General features: G+C 53.1%; 1 protein-coding gene across 1 annotated transcript in view; it reads left to right on the top strand.

The window, feature by feature from the left end:
• Positions 1–12,987, top strand: part of KIF25 (kinesin family member 25) — a 50,736-nt gene that overhangs the window by 12,659 nt on the left and 25,090 nt on the right. The window contains exons 8-10 of the mRNA XM_064596974.1: positions 1,766–1,833; positions 8,712–8,786; positions 11,118–11,267. Coding sequence (XP_064453044.1) covers positions 1,766–1,833; positions 8,712–8,786; positions 11,118–11,267 — 293 coding nt within the window. The remainder of the gene's footprint in view (positions 1–1,765; positions 1,834–8,711; positions 8,787–11,117; positions 11,268–12,987) is intronic.

Raw genomic sequence — 12,987 nt, forward strand, 5'->3', positions numbered from 1 at the left:
CCTGGGGGGTGTCTGAGAGCTCGTCCTTCCATCTTCTTTCAGGGTTTGGGAGTGGGATGCATGGAGGATGTTACCACTGTTACATAATGTCGCTGTTACCGTGTGGGGATAGACAGCCCCTGAAACCGCTCTGGCACACAGCCGGTGCTCAGTAGATGCTCAGCGAGAATGAACTCTCCATTAGCGGCTCCCCTGCGAATGAAACCTCCTTCTTGAAAGCTGGGCTGGGACGCGGCCGCACGCAAGTCTCCGTGTATTGACCAGATTAGGCGTCTCGGCAGTTGCGACGCGAAGGAGGCCGCGGTCAGAGGCCCCAGCTCCTTGCTGGCGAGGCCACCTGGACTGGGCTCCAGCCCATGGGCTCTGCTGAACTCTCCGTTACGGGAACACGCGGCCTCCTCCCCGGCCAGGTGCGACTGACGGCTGGAAGTCAGGACCTGAGTGACCCCCACGGGCGCCCCCGCTGCAGCCTGGCGCTCCGCGCTGCCCGCTCCGCACACGCTCCTCGTTGTTACACTCTCCTCATCCCCTTCCTGTGCCATTTACATTTCGGGAAGGTTTCTGAGGCAGTGACACGAAGAGTGAACTGGAAGGACACCAGGCTGGGGACAGAGAGGCCGAGGCGGCAGTGGCGGCGGGTGTCGGCAAGGGGAGAGGGACGCGAGACGCCTGACTGAAGGTGCTGGTGACGTGTCTCACAACCTGACTTCCCCGGATGCCCGCCGGTGGTTAAAGCATCTCACCCTCGATTGTGAAGACAGCCAAGGCTCAGCTCTCTGGCGAGATCAGTAAGTAAGCCAGAAGGCTTTGCAGAGTCCACAGGGCACGGCCCCGACCGAGCGGTTGGCAGAAAGGAGGTGACCACCAACCGCGTGAGGAACAGCCAGCTACCGGGTCCCACAGCTTGTGCGTTCAACGCCTCAACAGGCCGCTTTTGGGACATGCGTTTCTGTTTGCAGGTGGATCTCTCTGTCTCTGTTTCTCTGTTTCTCAAAGCTCCAGTAAGAAGATGGGAACCACATCCTCCAACAGCTGTCATGGAAAAATCAAACGTCTACGGGTTATTCACTGCTGCAATTGTTGGTTTGTTTTTTTACTTCTTTCTATACGCCTGTCTTTTCATGAATTTGCATTTCGTTTTAGAATTGGAACCCCTTCAAAGTATTTATTTTTTCTTTGCCTAAGGACAAGTGACCTAGAGCTGCGTTTCTTGCTAAAGACAGCTTTCCCTTCTCTCCACACACGATGGCACTGAAGATGGTTTAGCTAGAGCAAAAGTGATGTGTTTGAAACAAAGAAAACTTTTAGCGCCTGCAGTTATAATTAAATCGTAGCATGTCTGAGGTGGGACTTCTTGAGTCCCGGGCGGGTGAGTCTTACACCTGCCTTGAGCTGTCAGGTGCCCCGAGAGTCGGCGTCCTGGGCGGCTGTGCTTCTTAGAGAAGGAGCCCACTGTGCAATCCTCCGCAGAGGCGGCTTTCTTCTGCCATCTGCGCCTGGCCCACCATTCCGCTGGAGGGGAAGGAAGGGTCACAGTCTTTGAGGACCGTATGGTCTCTGTCTTGTTACTCAATCGTGCAGTCGAGTAAAATGCATCCGTAGACAATCTGTAACCCAGGGTTGGCTGTAGTCCACTAAAACTCCGTTTACGAAAACAAGCGACAGGCTGGATTGGCCCAAGGGCGGTGGTTCGCCAGCCTCTGTCCAGTGTTATCAGCATGGCCCCGGCTGAGTCCTGACGCCTTGTTTCCTCTTTTTTTATTAGGAAACCATCCTGGTGAAATGTGATCGGCCTGCTCACCCTTTGATTAATAAGACGTATAATTTCGAGAGGTAAGTGCTTTGATGCCTAAAGCGACGTTACACAAACACGAATTTCACGTTAGCATTTGGCTCACGAGATTCACAACACGTCCTGCCGTTTGCACTAATTGCCCAGAAGCAAAGACCGTTTTGCGGAGCGAGCGAGTCTTTCCAGCCAGTGGTGCTGGAGCCGTGGGGCGACCCCTGCAGACGGGAAGTGACCCTTGATGTGTGTACCACACCTTTTGCAAAAAGTAAGTGAAATGGAATCTAGACCTAGATATGAAGCATAAAACCGTAGAACACAGGAGCTTGAGAAACGCCACTAAAAGCGTGATCTATACACGAAAAAGATCTGCCGGACTCGACCACAATGAAACCGTTCGCTCCGTGTGCGACCTTGTTAGGGGGACGAGCCGGCAAGCCCCACGCCACAGAAACCTCGGGAAATCAGAGCTCCCCGAGCACGTGTACCCAGCAAACAGAACAAACCAGCCGCCTCAGCAGGCGGGCAGAGTGTCGGGACAGAGGCTCCCCCAGAGCCAGATGCTGACGATGAGTTTCCCGGGAAGGTCAGCTGAGAGCCCGGAGAGCCGCCCGCCCCCCGCCCCCCGCGTCAGGATGGCCAACCCATCAGACTGACCGGACCAAGTGCTGGTGGCCTGACATGAAACACATGCTGAGCCTACGACCCAGACATTCCGGAAGAGACCAGTCCAGGGGGGAGGAGAGCGGGTGAGAGTCTGTCCGGAGCCAGGAGGCTGGGGAGGGGTTGTCACCCGAGAGGCCGCATGAGGGAGTCTCCAGGGAGAGCTGTTCTCCGGGGTGGCGTATGCTGTGCGTCTGTCGAGACCCACAGACCTGTCGCCTCAAAAAGTGAAGTCTTCTCAACGTAGATTTTAAAAATACAACCAATTTTTCAAAGAGACTTTAGGAGACCGAAGAACCGGTTGTGATGTGTGGATCCTGATCAGTCAATAAACTCCTACGCTGTGTTTTACGAGACGGTGACGTGGCCGTGCGCGTTTCTGGTACGGAGCACTGCCGCGGGTCGTCATGGTAACGGGGTCCGTCAGGACCGGACGTACCAGTCTTGCGTGTGATGCCGGAGACTCAGGGTCAGTGACGCCAACACCAGTGGGGCCCCAGGGAGAGAGAAGCAGACCCCTAAGTTTGGTCAGAGATCCCACCTGGTCGGCGACAGACAGAACCAGAATCCAGTGGTCATGAGCAGAGGCTCTGGAGCCTGTGTATTTGATCCTGCAAAGTAGAAGTTAACCAGTTTGTCTGTCTTCCCCCAAGAGGACGGGAGGACCTTGGAAGGCTCAGGCTTGCACCTCGCAGCCACCTGGTCAGACGCAGAGACCCCCGGGCCATGGGCTCCCCACTGGGCTCAGGGCCCTGGAGCTCCATCACTCCCCCCCGACGTGCTGACCACGTCCGTGAGGCCTGGGATGTGGAAGAGGACACGGAGGGGAAGTGTCGCCCCTGGGCCGGCTCTGTGACTGCTGGTGACCCTGCCCGGGAGGGCCGTGCCCTTCACCGCTGGCTGCCACCCCCTCCACATCCTCTCTGGGGACACGCGCTCCCGGGGCCCTGGTGCCGGCGAGGCCACAGGAGGACTCCGGCTGCCAGCCGTCCCGCCACCCCACTGTGCCAGACGTGGGGTCCCAGGCTTCTCGGCCCCGGAGGGACCCCAGTGGACCAGGAGGGGCAGGCCCATCCACGCAGGGTTCTGGCCCAGGAGGGAAGTCAGACGTGCAGATGCCCACCCTTCAGACCTTCCTGTCACTGCTCTGCTGGCATGAGGGCGCAGGGTCTCGGTCAGACACACCGGCCAGCCGCCTACACACCAGGATCTGTGCCCCGGCATCTTGTCTGTGTCCCTGAAGCACGTGGTCCCGGGGGATGGTCTGTGAGGCACACTCTGGAGTCTTTGCCTTGAACGATCTCATCTGGGCCGAGAGGCTCAGCATGGTGCTTCCCTCCGCACGTGGGAGCTTTTCCGCCACTGTCCCCCAGCTTCCACTGCTGCTGGCCCGGAGCTTGGCGGTCCTTTTGTCGGATGAACACGTCCAGACCTTGTGTGAAGAGACTTTACCCGGAGGGCTGGTCGGCCAGGGAAGGGATTCCCAGCTCAGGGCCAGAGCTGTCGCCTGGCGCGCCTCTGGCCTCAAGGGCTGCCAGCCCCCCGGGTCAGGAGAAGGGCTTCCATTTACAGGAGCGGAGTGGGGGGCTGCCTCGGGGGGGCACTGGTCTTGCCCTGAGGCCAGCCAGTTCTCGGTGGGGGGAGGGCTGGAAGGAGCCCCCCAGACTCTGATCCGGTCTTTATGGGACCGCTCCACCTGGGGATTTCCCCACCCCACCTGGGGATTTCCCCACCCCAGGGCCACTATCCATATCCACGTGACCTGCAGGTTTGTGGTTGTGGCTCCTCCTGGAGGGCCCCTCCACCCCATCTGGAGCCCACAGCACCCTCTCTACCATCTCTGTTTATCAGGACCTGCCCTTCAGGCCTCACCCCTGCAGAGGGCCCGGGCCCCCTGTCCCTGTGTGTCGCCCCTCCGGAGGGGCGGGCCCAGCCTGGAGCCCTCCTCCTTGGCTCAGTCTGCCCCCCAGCAGGACAGTGCCAGGTTCTCCGCGGTCCGGCGGCCTCTCCGCGTGCTGCTGGAACGTTCCCCTCCCTCCGTCCATCCAGGCTGTGTTCTGTATGGCGTTTCTGGTTACGTGTCTTCAGTGTTCGGTGATGTGGAGGGGGGAGGTGGCCACACCTCCCGAGCCCACCCTGCCACGAGGCAGACCTTTAATCCACCTCACGTTTATGTGGCCCCTCAGATTGTTCCAAGCCTGTTTGTGCAAATCAAGTCCCTCGACCTTCTCAGGAACACCTGGGCAGGTGCCACAGGTGAGGAAACCAAGGCCCAGCTGGTCACACACCTTTCTGGAGTCAAGTCTGGCCAGCTACCACCTGCAGGAACCGAGAAGGGCTGGCAAGGGCGCTGGGGTGGGGACGCGTCGGCCGGCCGTCACCGGGACCTTGTTTTGGGGAGTAGGGAGGAGGGGTGCCCACACCTCACTCAGAAGCCGGGATTTGGGGATGCTTGGCAGCAGTGGTCACAACATGCTGGGGTTTGGACAGACGGGGAAGATCTCGATTGTGCCGTTTGAACAAAAGAAGAAATGAAGGAATGTGCACAAGTCACTCTATATCTAGGTTAAGAAGCAGGAATTTAAATTTAAATCTCCATGGGAATTTGTTCCTGGGAGATACTGTTGTGGTGCTCAGGACTATCTCCCTTCATAAACAGTAGGGCATGCGGGGCTTATGAAACCAGGCCACTGCCTATTTTATAACAGCTTTTTATGGAACTAATAAATGTCACAATATTTTATTTCAGTTCTGAAAGAAAATCTCAACAGTTTCAGTACTTAACCCCTTTTTAAAAATAAATGTGTGTCAAAAGAAAATACACTCCTTACTATTCAGGAAAAATATGAATGGGCCCAGAGTCAGAGGACAGTTGCTGCCTTCTAAGAGGAATAAAAATATGTTATTATTTGTTAAAATGGCAAACTAAAAGTAACAGCCATTGACCCAAAATGCCGTAAGAAGAATACTAAGTAATTTTATTGTCTCAAGTCTAATTTATGTATCGGGTAGACGAAGGTGGCTGTGTTCTCTCCTTACGTGCATTTAGGCCATCGTGGACCCGAGGTGTGTTCGTGTGAGTCCCCTGTGGTCGCGAGTTCGAGGCTTCCCCAGCCTCCCACTACATGCAGGCAGAGGGCTATAGGTGAGCTGAAGGCGTCCGAACCCAGTCCTGACAACTCAGTTAACCAGGATACAAAATGGTCAAAGGCAGAGAGAAAGAAAAGGGTCAGGGACCCCCAGATGCCTCCAGTGGGGCTGGGCGTGGATTGGAGCCGGTGGGGGGGGTGCTAGCTCTGCGGAATGAACGCCCTCCACGTGGCCTGGCCTTCCCCCTGCACCTGCAGCTTTTCGCCAGGACACGTTAGCACCTGGGGCTGCAGCCGCCGTGGCCGAAATGTCACCTGCGCCTGGCTTCTCTCGCGCGGGGGCTGGATGTCTTGTCAGGTGGCTGAGGGCCATGCACGGTCCTTCTCTGTGAGCGCTCAAGTCTCTAGACACTTTTCTCCAAAGAGAGAGAAAGGATTTCTAATATAAAGAGAAACATTAGGAGCATATTTCTACAATAGAAGGAAATGTTAAAGTTTAATACAGAGAGGATTGGCCTTTTTCTTCTCTATTTTTAGGGTATTAATCTTTTATCTGTGATTTAAGTTGCAACTATTTTTCGAGTTTGTATTCTTTTCTGAAATCTCTTAGCCATGCAAAAGCTTTCTCCCCTTTAACTTAAGTATAGTTACAAAGGTCACCAGGTTAGAGAAAAATATACCCAGGTGTTCTAGTAATTGTGTGCTTTATTTTTGACATTAAACTTGTGATCCATTTGGGATGTATCCTAGAATAATTAATGTCTAAGGAATGGATCCAATTTCACCTTTTTCCATGTACCTCCCCAGTTATAGGGACATCACTTAGGGAAACAATCTTTCCCTGCTAATCTGAGACGTCTCCTTTATCCTACAAGTGCCAGGCACAGTTGGGTCTAGTTCTGCGTTTGTCTTGGACACCCTCGGGTGCTAGCAGGTGCAAGCGGGTGCGGGCTGCACAGCCCTCCCCCACCCCCATCTTATGGAACCAGTTGCTTCATTGTGTCCAACTGCTGACCTCCTGAGTGATGACTCAATACAACGTTACCAAGTGTGGGTGGCAGGACCTTTGACCTTGGCTTCATGTTGGTGGAAAAGACCTGAGTGTTTAAGTAAGACGCTCATCACCAAGCCTAAACTATTTACTATTTAGGAAAAGTTTGCCGACCCCTGCAGTAGATTAGAAATTTAGAAGACATTCGGCCAGCAGCCACAGGAATGCCGTGTTTGAATCATGAGTTTTAAAAACTGACAGGAAAAGTAAGCTTACCAGAGAACTGGAGAAATGTCAGAGAACACGGACTGACTTTGGGGGATGATATTGAGGAATTACCATTAATTTTTTTAAATGTGGTAATGGTAGCATCATGATGTTTTCTGGAAGTCTTCATCCTTTTCAGATACATACTGAAACATTTTCGAGGTCAGCTTCTCCAGGCTCCAAATGGAGGGCTGCGGGCTTGCGCCAAGTCACAGGCCGTGGGAATTCAGTGAGAAGTTAAAAAAAAAAGATTCAAGGGGCCCCTGGGTGGCTCAGTCTATTAAGTGTCTGACTCTTGGTTTCGGCTCAGGTCATGATCTCAGGGTCGTGGGATTGAGCCCCACATTCAGTGGACATTCTGCTGAGTGCAGAGCCTGCCTGGGATTCTCTCTCTCTCTCCCTCTGCTCCTGCCCACACCCCTGCTCTCTCCCAAATAATAAATAAATCTTCAAAAAAAAAAAAAAGATTCAAGGCGCCTGGGTGGCTTAGTTGGTTAAGCATCCGACTCTTGGTTTTGGCTCAGGTCATGATCTCAGGGTTGTGAGATCATTATAGCCCTGTTTCCGCCTGTGGCGCCCCAGCACCTAAAGCACATTGTGGGCGCCCGAAAGGCACAGGATGTGACAGGTCAGGTCCCTGTGGGAACCCCATGCTTCCCTGCTGCACACACAGCCTTGCACTAGGCTCCACACTCAGCAGGGAGTCTGCTGGAGATTCTTTCTCTCCCTCTACCCCCCATTCCCCTGCGTGTTCTCTCTCTCTCACACAAGTAAATACATAAATAAAAATTAAAAAAAAAAAAAAAGATTCAAGAGCTCAGCATCACACTACTTGCCCCAAATGCCCTCCTGATCATGCATAATAAGCAACATTTTAATTTTTTTTTAAAGATTTTATTTATTTATTTGACAGAGAGATAGACAGAAGAGCACAAGCAGAGGGAGTGGCAGAGGGAGAGGGAGAAGCAGGCTCTGCACTGAGCAGGGAGCCCGATGCGGGGCTCGATCCCAGGACCCTGAGATCATGACCTGAGCTGAAGGCAGACGCTTAACCATCTGAGCCACCAAGGCACCCCATAATAAGCAACATTTTATACATTTTAAAATACTCCTGCTTCTGGAAATACTATGGATCAATTGGACATTATGACACATTCTGAAAATGAAAGAAGAGAAACATTTGGTACCAGCTAAATAAAAGCCTGTATTTCAGGCATCTAAGCTTAAATGCAAAGCACATTGGATTCAATACAACTGACCAGTAGTGCTTATTTCATATATTTGGTAGTCTGGCACAAATTCTGCTCTTCAGCTGCATTCTAATCTTGTTTCAAATTGTGCAGTGAGCTGCGTTTCTTAGAAGTTCCTTCCTACTTAGCTGTATTTGTGCGTGCTTATAAACACAGAACCACATCGGATCCCCCCTTCCATAGTAGACATTCCAGTCCCATGACGCATATGGACATTCTGCTGAACTAACCTGGGGCCTAGGAAAACAATGCTTTGGAGAGCTTGAAAATAAAAATTAAATACTACATATCCGATGTTGCCCAGAGTATGATTTTTATGTTATTCTTGTTGGACCCACTTAAGTGGAGCTAATTTAGTCCCAGGATAATTACATGGTATCCTTTCTTTTCTTCTTGCTGGCTTGCTTTTTCTTTCTGCTTTGCAAGCATTCATAATTGTGTTTTTATAACAGAGGAGACATTTCTTCAGTCTTCCTTAGCCTCTGTTAGCCTGAAAGGTAATGGAATCGATCCCCAATTGTTACAAAGATGGATCTTGACTGTGTTGGGGGCTTAGATGGGAAGTGGATAAGGCTCTCGTTATTAGCAGGGTTTCATATTTGGTTACTAATGTAAATCTCTTGTTCTTCCAATAATGCGTCATTTTTCCCTTTGCCTCTCAGAGTTTATGGCCCAGCAGAATCTCAGCAAGTGGTATTTGGGGATGTGTGCCCGCTGCTTACATCTCTCTTAGATGGGTGAGTTAAAATATCTTCAAGGCCAGGGATCACAGTTATGAGTAACTGTAAGTAGATCTCATTCATGCTACACGATGAATGTGTGACGTTACAGTCTGAATGTGATGGCAGAGCAAACCCGTAGCCCCGTGTCGATTAGTGTCCATGGGGGGCGGGGGAGTAGGTCTGTGTGCCAGGAAGAGGGCCACCCAGGACTTGAGGAACGGCTGTCATGGACACCTACTCCCTGGTTCTAGTGACACGTGAAGGCTGTGAGCAGTTGTCCTTGTGCTCTCTGGGACTTTTTCTGCATTTTAGAATTTTCAGAAAGTCTGTGGAGCGTGTTAACACTGGACTGAGGAACTTGTGATCCCTTTGGGATGGAGCCTCTGGCCCCGGACCCGTGACCACCGATTCCCAAGGTCACATCTTCTGAGTAAAGATCGCGTCTTTAGCAACAAATGGAACCAGATTCGTGTGACTGAGACACAATATGCCAAGGCTTCCTACTTCGGGGTGCTGGGAAGGACCCCAGTTTGGTGGAGGAGTCTGCGTTCAGTGTCCTGAAGAAGCCATATTCGTGTTTGCCCAGCAAAGCTCCTGCACAGCCCAAGTCCACAAACTAGAGGCTGTCGTCATAGCCCTGTTCCCGCCCGTGGCGCCCCAGCACCTAAAGCACATTGTGGGCGCCCGAAAGGTGCAGGATGTGACAGGTCCGGTTCTCGTGGGATCCCCATGCCTCCTGCTGCAGACACCTGCAGGGCCGAGCCTCCCACAATGATGCAGTTTCTCCTTGCACCCTTCTTCTGGAATGCTGGGGCTTTTAGACCCATCCAAAAAAAGTTCTTCCATGGAAAATGATAGGAGGGCTCTTGTTCTTTTTTTAAGTAGGCCTCTTTTAAGTAAGCAGATTCCAGAAATAAAAAAGGCATAGTGGTTAAATGGTCTTTGCCAGAGTTGCCTTTCCGTTTTAAATGTGAAACAGATGGCATTATTTTGAGTCCTGAGCTGCTTTCTTCAAGAGGCTTCTTTCCTCTCTGCATTCCTCAAGGGCTCGTAAGGTCCCCGTAAGAGCTGGTGACCCGCTGAGACCAAGGTATTCCCGCCGGAGAAGTGCACCATCATCTCCTCAGGGAAGGTCTGAGATACAGAATGCAGTGAGGTTTTTGTTGTAAAGACCTTGAGACTTTTCAATTCCGGAAGACAAACAATGTAGTGTGGTAACTCTGAGGTGCTGGGTTGGTCTTTGCCCTAATACGCTTCCTGCTGGACTAGAACAGTCGGTCCTGGAGGGAGGCGTGCCGGTCAGCCGGAGCGCTCCTCACAGTCCTGGCATCCTTCACAGCCTCACTGGTGTGACTTGCTGGGAGTGCCTCAGGCTAAATAGCCCGTCTGCTTAAAGGTCGATCCATGAAATCAGAGTCTTGAGGTGGGGCCTGCGTGGGGACGGTCTCGTCCCCTCCGTGATGCAAAGGGGGGTTCAGGCCTTAGCATTCAGCCCCCTGTAGGTCTGGATCACCCGCACTTTCATGGCCAAGATTATACATTTATATCATTTATATATTTGTATCATAAATCTATACCCTATCATATAAATTTATATCCATTTTCAAATGTTCTTTCGATGTTCCGATCTTCCCATTGACATCTTGGGCTGAAGAAACAGCTGGAAGGAAATGCAGGGAGCCAGCAACCATCCCTGTCCTCTGTGACGTGACCCCGAGCTGTGGGGAGCAGGGGGCAGTGCCTGTCACGGAGACCGTGTTGGTGTGTTCTGGCTGACTGCGGAGGTGGAGTCCCCGCGTCCCCTGGAATGCCGAAGTCTCAGAATATGTAACAAATGGTAGCCGTGCTCGCCATCCTATATGTGATGGGGAAATATTTGTAGAAAACCACAGGGAAGTGTCACATGCATTAGGAGAAGCCCCAGTTTAGCAAGATGAGCTTGCTTTGGGCGGCCCCAGCTCTGCACTGATGGAGTGGATGGGGCGGACGAGGGGTCTTGCTCAGGGTGGGACCCCCCCGGGGACCTTGAGCGCAGGGTGCCAGCAGCGGGTGCCCAGAGGAAATGTCGAATCACCGAGGAGCAGCAGGTGCCGACAAGGAGCGTGTTAAGCGCGTGTAAAGGGGAGTGTGGTTCAGCCCAATGCTGTGTAATCAAACAACAGCAGGGACTCTGCAAAAACACAGCTCCAGTCCCATGAAAGCCTGCTTTGTAAGGGATGGAGTAACAGAGGAATGCAGAGCGACACGTATCAAAGTTTCCATCGGAGGGAACGTTGTTCTTAGAACCCAGTTATGGCAGGAGACCTCTGTGTGGGTTGCAGTGCTGACATTTGTGTTGGGTTTCAGGTACAACGTCTGCGTTCTGGCTTATGGACAGACAGGATGTGGCAAGAGCTACACCATGTTGGGTCCACATTCTAAGGAGGCACGCATCCCCCCATGGGGCCCGCACAGTGACCTCGGAATCATGCCCAGGGCTGCTGGAGAGCTCTTCAGGTACCTGGGGGCAGTGGGCAGAGGCCCAGAGTAGCAGGGAGTATGGGAGGCCAGCAGCACCGGGAAGGGGCGTGGCGGACGGCTCCTGTTTGCGGAGACCACACCTGACGCTCCTGTCAGAACCCACTACGGTCCAACATTTAAATACTCTGGGCCTCCGCACCACAAACACTAGAAATTCTTATGGCACATTCATGTTGAAATTCTGTCGTTAAGACAAAACTTTTTTTTTTTAAGGGTTGCTTTTTTCTTTTTTTAAGATTTTATTATTTGTTTTGGGGGGAGGGGCAGAGGGGGAGAGAGAACCTCAAGCAGATTCCCAGCTGAGCATAGAGCCTGACTCAAGGCTTGATCCCACGACCCTGAGATCATGACCTGAGCCGAAATCAGGAGTTGGACTCTTAAGCAACTGAGCCCCCCTGGGGCCCCAAATCGAAACTTTTTGAAAGAGATCCCTAGCTGGACAATTTCCCTGTTCAGGAGAGGATGGAGCATGGAGGTTTTCTGTCCTAGAATGGGACGGGGACAGCGGGAGACCCCCGTTGTCTTTTCCTTGCCTCCTGGCCCTGGAAAGAGCCGACACATCTGGTTTTCTTCTTCGGAGTTACAGCGAGCTGGGCATGTTGAAGATGCTTCTGTTCTGGGAAAACATCCCTGGAAGAGACCCACTGCATTTTCATGATTTTACCAATACAATTACTCCTGGAAAAAATTAGTAACAAGTTGTCCTTGGCAGCCCAAGTTGCCAGGGGATCCTGGAATAAAGCCATGACATTCCATCCTCTAGGCCTGGACACAGACTGTCCCGGCCTCCAGGGGCCTTCAGCAGGTCTCCGGGGGAGCCGGGGGCCTTCCGTGCTGCCCACCCCCTGGATTCGGTTTCTCGCTCTGTGTCTCCTTGCTGAGCCTTTCCGCGTCTTAAAATCGCAGCCAGACAAGGACATAAGCACTCCCACACAGCCTAATGTTTTAGAGCCTCTTCAAACCAATATTCCTTAAGTATTAGTACACATAGAAAATGCATTTATTAAGTTTACTTGTACTAACTACTTCTGAAGAGGACCTGTCAGGGCAGGTGAGGCTGGGCTGTGTAACAGCCATTCTGGAAATCTCAGTGGCCACGAGGCCAGTGTGGGGTGCCACGCGGGGCCGCCACTCCCAAGTGTGTGCTTGTGGGTTGCCGGAGGTGGGGGAGGAGGTCTGGGGCGTGTGGCCAGCCTGCAGACTTCTCCTGGGAGGAACACGTCAACCCTGCCTCGTTGCCTCAGCCCAAGAAGGCGCGTGGCCGCGGGCCGCCTCGGGGGTCCCTGGGGTGGGGCTGCGGATCTCAGGTCCCAGAGCTCTCCCTCTGGGGACATGGCACTGCATCGGGTGTTTGCTCTGGTTCCAGAATCTCAAGGGGCTGGGACCGCAGTGTGAGTCCCAGATGTGCTCTGCACTGCTGGTGCTGGTGGGAGAGCCGTGTGCCCCCTCCGGGGAGACCTCATCGGACCACGCAGCAGCCACATTGGCCGGAAGCTAAGCAGCGGCCACGTGAGACCACGGCAGAGCTGCAGCAGCTCTGGGCTTTCCTGGGGGTCACGTGGAAGGAGGGGTCCCGGAGAGACCAGGGGTCAGGAGAAGAGCTTGCAGGGTCTGCCGCGCAGAAGGGCCTGGGGGCCGCTGCCGTTCCAGGCTCTGGGGCCCTGGCGGGAGCCTGCCGACCACCCTTCCAGCGCCC

Source organism: Mirounga angustirostris, unplaced genomic scaffold (assembly GCF_029215605.1).
Source record: "Mirounga angustirostris isolate CCGP_5_RB_7025 unplaced genomic scaffold, mMirAng1.0.hap1 SCAF_8, whole genome shotgun sequence".
In the NCBI taxonomy this organism is placed as follows: Eukaryota; Metazoa; Chordata; class Mammalia; order Carnivora; family Phocidae; genus Mirounga; species Mirounga angustirostris.